This window comes from Oncorhynchus gorbuscha, unplaced genomic scaffold (assembly GCF_021184085.1).
Source record: "Oncorhynchus gorbuscha isolate QuinsamMale2020 ecotype Even-year unplaced genomic scaffold, OgorEven_v1.0 Un_scaffold_541, whole genome shotgun sequence".
Taxonomy (NCBI): domain Eukaryota; kingdom Metazoa; phylum Chordata; class Actinopteri; order Salmoniformes; family Salmonidae; genus Oncorhynchus; species Oncorhynchus gorbuscha.
The window spans coordinates 419,401-430,000 of NW_025745368.1; the positions used below are offsets into that span (position 1 = coordinate 419,401).

The 10,600-nt window shown below is 45.2% G+C and overlaps 2 protein-coding genes across 2 annotated transcripts in view; both read left to right on the forward strand.

Moving 5' to 3' along the window:
• Positions 1-2,060: 2,060 nt before the first annotated feature.
• Positions 2,061-3,543, forward strand: LOC124018532 (putative uncharacterized protein ENSP00000383309). The gene is made up of 3 exons (XM_046333865.1): positions 2,061-2,185; positions 2,493-2,598; positions 2,686-3,543. Exon 3 carries the CDS (start codon positions 2,716-2,718, stop codon positions 3,541-3,543), a length of 828 nt encoding a protein of 275 aa, XP_046189821.1. The 5' UTR covers positions 2,061-2,185; positions 2,493-2,598; positions 2,686-2,715.
• A 3,866-nt stretch (positions 3,544-7,409) lies between these two features.
• Positions 7,410-10,600, forward strand: part of LOC124018533 (vacuolar protein sorting-associated protein 8 homolog) — a 99,311-nt gene continuing 96,120 nt past the window's right edge. The window contains 4 exon segments of the mRNA XM_046333866.1: positions 7,410-7,612; positions 7,967-8,035; positions 9,259-9,389; positions 10,145-10,241. Of these exon segments, the coding sequence (XP_046189822.1) occupies positions 7,541-7,612; positions 7,967-8,035; positions 9,259-9,389; positions 10,145-10,241 (369 nt within the window). The 5' untranslated portion in view covers positions 7,410-7,540.

Here is a 10,600-nt window from a genome sequence, read left to right on the forward strand (position 1 = left end):
ATCTCTCTGTAGGTGATGGCTTTGTTATGGAAGGTTTGTGAATCGCTTCCTTTTAGGTGGTTGTAGAATTTAACGGCTCTTTTCTGGATTTTGATAATTAGTGGGTATCGGCCTAATTCTGCTCTGCATGCATCTCTCTCTCTCTCTCTCTCTCTCTCTCTCTCTCTCTCTCTCTCTCTCTCTCTCTCTCTCACCTCTCTCTCTCTCTCTCTCTCTCTCTCTCTCTCTCTCTCTCTCTCTCTCTCTCTCTCTCTCTCTCTCTCTCTCTCTCTCTCCTCTCTCTCTCTCTCTCTCTCTCTCTCTCTCATCTCTCTCATTCTCTCTCACATGCTCTCTTTCTCTCTTGACAATGCAGAACAATTATGATTCTTTATCAATACTGTATGTTTGACACTGCTTGCAGTGCCCAGTGAGGTGTGAGGGTCATCCTATCTGTCATGTGACACAAGTCATTGTTACATCACACAATCTGACCTCGGGGTGTAGGCTACTGTCAGTGTGACTTCCTGCTCTGTGATGGAATATGAGTGTCCCTCACCTACTGTAATGTAGCCTGTCAGTATCTCTATCTTTCTGATAATAAAAACAAGGTATTTTAAAGGGGAAATCTGTGATTGGTACTTTAGACTTCTAAATTAATGACATATTATACACCCATTGTTTCTTGAAGAATGTAACTTTTAATTGAGCTTAGTTCAACTGTCGTACCCCATCAGAACCCAAAATATAAGCTTGTTTAACTCCATTGTTTGTAAACAATGTAATTTTAATCAATGTCAGACTAATGTGCCATCTCCTTTTCTCTCTCTGAGCTGTCTGTGGTGCTGAATGCTGAATCTCTCTCCCCCACTGATGCGTGGTTTATGTATATATTTCTGAGGATTCTGTGGTAACAATTGGGGCTTTAGAGAAAGAAACACATTATTCTCAAGGAAAGTTATCTTAAAAAGGGGATTATCCCATATTTCCTGCAGATCCTCTGCTAAAACACACACACACACACACACACACACACACACACACACACACACACACACACACACACACACACACACACACACACACACACACACACACACACACACACACACACACACACACACACACACGGTACATCCTCTCAGTAAAGCTTACACTGCAAGAGGGACTACTGTTTTCTGTCTGATGTATTGTCTTACAGTGGGGGTTAAGTCTAGAGAAGTGACAGGCTGGCAGGCACAATATCCTAGATTACCCAAACTATACTATACTGTACTATACTGTACTGTACTGTACTCTACTGTACTGTACTGTACTGTACTGTACTGTACTGTACTGTACTTAGATTACCCAAACTATACTGTACTGTACTGTACTGTACTCTACTGTACTGTACTGTACTGTACTGTACTGTACTTAGATTACCCAAACTATACTGTACTTAGCCCTATATGAAGGAAATTGATGCAGTATAAGACAACAGTAGTACAGTAGCATTTTGACTGTGTGTATGTGTGTGTGTGTGAGTGCGTGCGTGTCTGTGTGCCTGCCTCTGTGCGTGTGTGACCCCTAAATAAGCCCCTCTCCGTGCTGGGAACTAGGAGATGAATCAGGCCCCTGAGGAATTCCATCTCTGCCAATTAGTGTTGCTGGTATCACAGCGTCTAGCATGAAACACTAGCTTGCAGCCAGAGCCTAATGACCAGGGTTGGTATAAAAAGAGCACATGAATGATACAGTGATCAGGCCTCTTTACTTGTGAAAAGCATTATAATTGTTTATGTAGTAACCATAGTTACAGTACTAACTTTTCCTGTATTCCTTTTTCTTGGGGCAACTGAATATGAGCTTAGGCTAGAGCAATTAAATATTGGATAACTTTTCAAAAAAAAAAAACTATTTCACTTGCTCACCCCAACATTTCTACCACAAGCCTGTAGGTCTATACCATCTCGAATTTCCTCATGCAAATTTAAAAGTAACTCAACGAATAGTTAGTTATAAAGTAGGCTAGCTAACATTAGGAAGAAGATACATGCTTTCTACATAGAATTCCTAGGCGCTTGGCTTGGAGCAATTTAGTTTAAGCACGTGGCGAACGTTGATGACGACGTTACCATGGCTACCAATAATTTCCGATGTGACCGCTGATCCTCCGGTTCAAATAAAAGCCATATAGTTTGCCAACGTCCTACTAACAATTTTGGTAAGTTGAAGTAACGCTCTCACGAAGGAATTTTATGATAATGAAAGTTGCCTCTAAGTTAACACACTTCGTCATGGCTCAATTATTGCAACTTGACAGTAGTAGCTAACAAGCTAGCTAAAGCTAGCTGGCTAGCTAGCTGAGGTCCTCTGTCCAGTTTGTTCATTGGTACTGACAGTGGCACTTGGCTTCGTTATGATGGAAGCTATTATTCGTTTTCTGGATGGAAATGATAAAGAATTACTGTTCATTCAGAGATTACCTGTCCGTGCAACAATATATTCTTCTTATTTCTGAATAAATACAGATAAAGTGGATCTGAAATGGACGTCAATGATGTAGTAGTCCAGAAGCTTCACACATAGTATAGAACTGTGTTCTTCTCTATCAGAGTAACAGCTGGTGATCAAGAGGTAAGTGTCATTTATGTTTTACAGAATGGTATCTTCCACATTGCTATGGTTATTAGAGAATTGACATTGACCTCAATGACCGTACAGGTGAATGAAGACACTGGAGCCAGAGCCAAGATGGCAGCCATGGCAAGAAACATCTCCAAGGACTGGACCTACCTCTATGAGAGGCTCTTCTCCAAGCTGTCCGATGAGGGCTTCCACGACATGTGGAGCATTGGTGGCTTCCTCGTCGTATTCATCTTCTGCACCATCGTCATCACCCTGACTCTAGCTGTCATATTCAGCTGGTGCTGTGGCTGGTGCTTCGAACAGCCGATTCTGGGGTCCAGCAAGATCAGCGTGCTGCTCTCGCCACCAGAACTGTCCAGACAGAAGTCTATGCAGACACAGGCACCCAGTTTATCGAAACAGAGCCTGTCCAGACAGAGGTCTATGCAGACACAGATACCCAGTTTATCGAAACAGAGCCTGTCCAGACAGAGGTCTATGCAGCCACAGACACCCAGTTTATCAAAACAGAGCCTGTCCAGACAGAGGTCTATGCAGCCACAGACACCCAGTTTATCAAAACAGAGCCTGTCCAGACAGAGGTCTATGCAGCCACAGACACCCAGTTTACCGAAACAGAGCCTGTCCAGACAGAGGTCTATGCAGACACAGATACCCAGTTTACCGAAACAGAGCCTGTCCAGACAGAGGTCTATGCAGACACAGATACCCAGTTTACCGAAACAGAGCCTGTCCAGACAGATATACACCTCGAGGTCTGTGATGGATCCAAAGCATCCCATAGAGTCCGTTTGGAGTCCTGAGTCTGTGCCCGATGTGCAAAAGACTGAGAAAAGCAGCAAGAACAAGAAGTTTAAAGCTGGATCTGTGAAAGTAAAGCATAAAATCCAACCTGCATCCAGGATTGTGAGGAACAGAGATGTACCAGTATAGCTCCGGGCTACCAGACCAAATCTTCCTTTGTACCTATGTGTCTGACGGACCTCTGTGACAGCCTCATTAGATGTTTCAAGTAAAGCCTTTCAATGTCAAGTTGTATTAGTCATCTGTGCAAGGATACACATGGTATACACTGTCCAATGAAACGCTTACTTGGATTTTTGCTTTCCTTACCAAAACGATTTTCGGGAAATCAGTGTTTTGGAAACGCGTAAGGTTAGGCTTAAATGTAGTTGTTGTCGACATTTAGAGTCAAACACAACATTTTTTTGCAGGGGCCTGTCATTGATTTGTGCAAAAGACACATTTAAATGAAAAGGAGTCTCCGCACACTCAGGATCAATGCACAACTTTCTAGGTTAGACTACTGCAATGCCCTATTTTCCGGCTACCCGGATAAAGCACTAAATAAACTTCAGTTAGTGCTAAATACGGCTGCTAGAATCCTGACTAGAACCAAAAAATTTGATCCTATTACTCCAGTGCTAGCCTCTCTACACTGGCTTCCTGTCAAAGCAAGGGCTGATTTCAAGGTTTTACTGCTAACCTACAAAGCATTACATGGGCTTGCTCCTACCTACCTCTCTGATTTGGTCCTGCCGTACATACCTATACGTACGCTACGGTCACAAGACGCAGGCCTCCTAATTGTCCCTAGAATTTCTAAGCAAACAGCTGGAGGCAGGGCTTTCTCCTATAGAGCTCCATTTTTATGGAACGGTCTGCCTACCCATGTCAGAGACGCAAACTCGGTCTCAACCTTTAAGTCTTTACTGAAGACTCATCTCTTCAGTGGGTCATATGATTGAGTGTAGTCTGGCCCAGGAGTGGGAAGGTGAACGGAAAGGCTCTGGAGCAACGAACCGCCCTTGCTGTCTCTGCCTGGCCGGTTCCCCTCTTTCCACTGGGATTCTCTGCCTCTAACCCTATTACAGGGGCTGAGTCACTGGCTTACTGGGGCTCTCTCGTGCCGTCCCTGGGGGGGGTGCGTCACCTGGGTGGGTTGATTCACTGTTGTGGTCGGCCTGTCTGGGTTCCCCCCCCCCCCTTGGGTTGTACCGTGTCGGAGATCTTTGTGGGCTATACTCGGCCTTGTCTCAGGATGGTAAGTTGGTGGTTGAAGATTTCCCTCTAGTGGTGTGGGGGCTGTGCTTTGGCAAAGTGGGTGGGGTTATATCCTTCCTGTTTGGCCCTGTCCGGGGGTGTCCTCGGATGGGGCCACAGTGTCTCCTGACCCCTCCTGTCTCAGCCTCCAGTATTTATGCTGCAGTAGTTTATGTGTCGGGGGGCTAGGGTCAGTTTGTTTATCTGGAGTACTTCTCCTGTCCTATTCGGTGTCCTGTGTAAATCTAAGTGTGCGTTCTCTAATTCTCTCCTTCTCTCTTTCTTTCTCTCTCTCGGAGGACCTGAGCCCTAGAACCATGCCCCAGGACTACCTGACATGATGACTCCTTGCTGTCCCCAGTCCACCTGGCCATGCTGCTGCTCCAGTTTCAACTGGCCTGGGCCCTAGGACCATGTCCCAGGACTACCTGACATGAGGACTCCTTGCTGTCCCCAGTCCACCTGGCCATGCTCCTGCTCCAGTTTCAACTGTTCTGCCTTACTATTATTCAACCATGCTGGTCATTTATGAACATTTGAACATCTTGGCCACGTTCTGTTATAATCTCCACCCGGCACAGCCAGAAGAGGACTGGCCACCCCACATATGCTCTCTCTAATTCTCTCTTTCTTTCTCTCTCTCGGAGGACCTGAGCCCTAGGACCGTGCCCCAGGACTACCTGACATGATGGCTCCTTGCTGTCCCCAGTCCACCTGACTGTGCTGCTGCTCCAGTTTCAACTGTTCTGCCTTATTATTATTTGACCATGCTGGTCATTTATGAACATTTGAACATCTTGGTCATGTTCTGTTATAATCTCTACCCGGCACAGCCAGAAGAGGACTGGCCACCCCACATAGCCCGGTTCCTCTCTAGGTTTCTTCCTAGGTTTTGGCCTTTCTAGGGAGTTTTTCCTAGCCACCGTGCTTTTACACCTGCATTGTTTGCTGTTTGGGGTTTTAGGCTGGGTTTCTGTACAGCACTTTGAGATATCAGCTGATGTACGAAGGGCTATATAAATAAATTTGATTTGATTTGATATTGATTTAGGCTGAGCATTCGGTCGTCAGACACCGGCATCAACAACCAGGGTTGTGTAGGTTACTTTCTAAATGTAATCTATTACAGTTACTAGTCACCTGTCCAACACTGTAATTAGTAATGTAACTTTTGGATTACCAAAACTCAGTCGTGTAATCTGATTACTTTCAGATACTTTTGGATTCATTTCCCCATTAGAAGAAGATTTATAAAGATTCATCAAACGTATTTGGTGTGTCATCATAGTGGTCTCTGATTGGTGGTCATCATTTGGTGTGTCATCAGAGTGGTCTCTGATTGGTGGTCATCATTTGGTGTGTCATCATAGTGGTCTCTGATTGGTGGTCATCATTTGGTGTGTCATCATAGTGGTCTCTGATTGGTGGTCATCATTTGGTGTGTCATCATAGTGGTCTCTGATTGGTGGTCATAATTTGTTGTGCATCATAGTGGTCTCTGATTGGTGGTCATCATTTGGTGTGTCATCATATTGGTCTCTGATTGGTGGTCATCTTTTGGTGTGCATCATAGTGGTCTCTGATTGGTGGTCATCATTTGGTGTGTCATCAGAGTGGTCTCTGATTGGTGGTCATCATTTGGTGTGTCATCAGAGTGGTCTCTGATTGGTGGTCATCATTTGGTGTGTCATCATAGTGGTCTCTTGATTGGTGGTCATCATTTGGTGTGTCATCATAGTGGTCTCTGATTGGTGGTCATCATTTGGTGTGTCATCATAGTGGTCTCTGAATGGTGGTCATCATGTGGTGTGTCATAGTGGTCTCTGAATGGTGGTCATCATGTGGTGTGTCATAGTGGTCTCTGAATGGTGGTCATCATGTGGTGTGTCATAGTGGTCTCTGAATGGTGGTCATTATGTGGTGTGTCATAGTGGTCTCTGACTTGTCATCAGACTCACTCAGGTGGAATAAACTTAAACTTGCTCCTTTTTTTCGATGCTGATTTGAATGACCTTGAGAAATCAGAAAGCTGTATCTAAAGTATCTGTAATCTCATTACAATATTTTAGCTGGTTACGGAACTGATGACAGTTGCAGTTTTTTGTAATCAGTTACTCCCCAACTCTGTCAACAACAATGAGAATGTCATTATTTTGCGCACTACTTCTAGAACATTTGAAGATGATAAGATGTTTTTTATCAAAGAAAATCTCAAACCACAGACTTTTATTTGTGATCACACTCAAAAGATTGGTCACACTCATCACTTTCGCCTGTATTACTGAAATAAGACACAACGAGGCAGCATTTAGCTACTCTTGATAATTTCAACACCATGTTGTCGTTAGTTGGCCTATGTAGGCTGTGTTTCGGACTCCCCCTGCTGGTTAAAAGTTGCAATTGCATTTAACAGAATCTCCAACCCTCCACCGCACATTAACATCATCCAAAGAGCCCATATTCCTAAATGGTTTCAGATTCGGAGTGCTGATCGAGGATCAGTTTTCACCTGATCCTAGATTTGAGATTATGAATACGGGCCGAGGACTCCTGGAATGCCAGAGAGAGTGAAACATATCTGGGAAATAGAGATGGGAAGCTAGCTGGCAATACTGAAGTAATTCATTTCACTCTAAAAAAATGGTGAACTATTATACAAAATTCACACTTTTTGTTGGTATTATTCGCTCAAGACAAAATGTTGTCGAACCTTGCCAAACGTTCCGAACACTGAATACACCCCTCGAGCCGTGACTTATCACGTGACACACCATTCTTCCGGTACAACAAGGAAGAGTGGAATCGGAGAGATGTGATACCGCTAACTTGCAAATAATGTAGCTATTGTTTCGTTGTGTATCTATATTAATATATTTAGCCTCTGACAATGTCAGAATCACCAGATACACGCAGTTTGGTTTCTGCGTCATCCCAGCTCAATTTAATGGAAATAGATACGGTGAGTGCGACTGTCGCGCTTATATCTTCTTGATAGATAGCTAAACCGAGCATTTTGGGGGGGATAGATGTGCTAAATATGAGAGTTTGTTTGTGCAATTAAAGTTGTAGCTAGAATTAGTCTTATTGTGCTGGTTGTCAAATATGTAGCTTGGTAGCGGGCTACTTTGTTGTCTTTTCTTTGGCTTAGCACAGCCATGTCTCTGCTATACGTTTAATATCCGATTAAAGATCGCTAGAACCATAGAATTAGTTAGAATAGTAATATAATGAGATGTCTGACTAGAGCGACCACGGAGCTCGATAGACTTCATTGTGCTGAACACATATTGCATACCTTATCTATTCTCCCCAGATCGACGATAAAGAGTTTGACATTCCCCAAGTTGACACCCCGCCTACATTGGAGAGCATCCTGAATGAGGTAACTGGCTTTCATCTTTCAGTAACTACACATATTCCATTTCAAATGCTGCAGGAATCTGACAGCTTCTAGCTCCCCGACTTCTTACAGAACAATGTTGTGTAAGGAAGTCAACACATTGGGGTAGCCAGTCCTACATCATATCTGGGGTAGCCTGCCCTACATCATATCTGGGGTAGCCAGTCCTACATCATATCTGGGGTAGCCTGCCCTACATCATATCTGGGGTAGCCAGTCCTACATCATATCTGGGGTAGCCTGCCCTACATCATATCTGGGGTAGCCAGTCCTACATCATATCTGGGGTAGCCTGCCCTACATCATATCTGGGGTAGCCAGTCCTACATCATATCTGGGGTAGCCAGTCCTACATCATATCTGGGGTAGCCAGTCCTACATCATATCTGGGGTAGCCAGTCCTACATCATATCTGGGGTAGCCAGTCCTACATCATATCTGGGGTAGCCAGTCCTACATCATATCTGGGGTAGCCAGTCCTACATCATATCTGGGGTAGCCTGCCCTACATCATATCTGGGGTAGCCAGTCCTACATCATATCTGGGGTAGCCTGCCCTACATCATATCTGGGGTAGCCAGTCCTACATCATATCTGGGGTAGCCAGCCCTACATCATATCTGGGGTAGCCAGCCCTACATCATATCTGGGGTAGCCAGTCCTACATCATATCTGGGGTAGCCTGCCCTACATCATATCTGGGGTAGCCAGTCCTACATCATATCTGGGGTAGCCAGCCCTACATCATATCTGGGGTAGCCAGTCCTACATCATATCTGGGGTAGCCAGTCCTACATCATATCTGGGGTAGCCAGTCCTACATCATATCTGGGGTAGCCAGCCCTACATCATATCTGGGGTAGCCAGTCCTACATCATATCTGGGGTAGCCAGCCCTACATCATATCTGGGGTAGCCTGCCCTACATCATATCTGGGGTAGCCAGCCCTACATCATATCTGGGGTAGCCTGCCCTACATCATATCTGGGGTAGCCAGCCCTACATCATATCTGGGGTAGCCAGCCCTACATCATATCTGGGGTAGCCAGTCCTACATCATATCTGGGGTAGCCAGTCCTACATCATATCTGGGGTAGCCAGTCCTACATCATATCTGGGGTAGCCAGTCCTACATCATATCTGGGGTAGCCAGCCCTACATCATATCTGGGCTAACAGTTGTCATACTTCCGTCTCCTGTTTTAGCCTGAGGATGAGGAGGAGCCCTTCATCCTGGAGGACACGTGTCTGCTGAACACAGAGAACATTGACGCCCACTCCTGTGAGACCTCCTCACTGGCCAGCTCCGACAGCGGTGACCGCACACACCTCAAACGGTAACACACACACACACACACACACACACACACACACACACACACACACACACACACACACACACACACACACACACACACACACACACACACACACACACACACACACACAGCTATGTCTTACTATAATTGTGAGGGCTTTATGGGGACCATCAATTGATTCCCATTGAAAATGATGTTTCCCCTAAGCCTAACCCTTAATTCTAATCCTAACCTTATACCTAACCTCTAAGCCTAAAATAGCCTTTTTACAAGTTAGGACTGGCAAAATGTCCTCACTTCTCTGAATTTTAGTTGGTTTGCTATTCTAGTGAGGACTTCTGGTACTTGCAGGTATGGTAAAATGTGTGCACGCACGCACGCACGCACACACACACAGTTTTGTATCACTATCCTTGTGGGGACCAAAGAATTGATTCCCAAAATCCAACATCCTATTTTCTCTAACACTAAATGTAACCTTAACCCTTGACCTCCTAATGGGCAGGTTTTGAGACCCTTCTGTGATGGGCTGTATTCAGCAGGTTACATTATGCATTACAGGTACAGTTAACTGACATTTGTCGTCACAACTGAGATTCTAACTTCACAGTCAATCCATGTGGTGTGTGTGTGTGGTGTGGTGTGTGTGTGTTGGTTGTGTGTGTGTGGTGTGTTGGTTGTGTGTGTGTGGTGTGTTGGTTGTGTGTGTGTGGTGTGGTCTTGGTTGTGTGGGTGTGGTGTTGGTTGTGTGTGTGTGTGGTGTGTGCGTGTAGGAAGAGGAAGACAGTGGAGCTCAGCACTACAGTCCATGGCTCTGTGCTCCGACACAGCATCTTGAAAGGCATCTCTGCTCAGATAGTCTCAGCTGCTGTGAGTTACACATACACACACCACACCCACACAACCAACACCACACCACACACACAGCCAACACCACACACACACACACCACACTCACAACCAACACCACACACACACACCACACTCACAACCAACACCACACACACACACCACACTCACAACCAACACCACACACACACACACACACACCCACCACACTCACAACCAACACCACACACACACACACACACACACACACACACACACACACACACACACACACACACACACACACACACACACACACACACACACACACACACACACACACACACACACACACACACACACACACACACACACACACACACACACACACACACACAGCC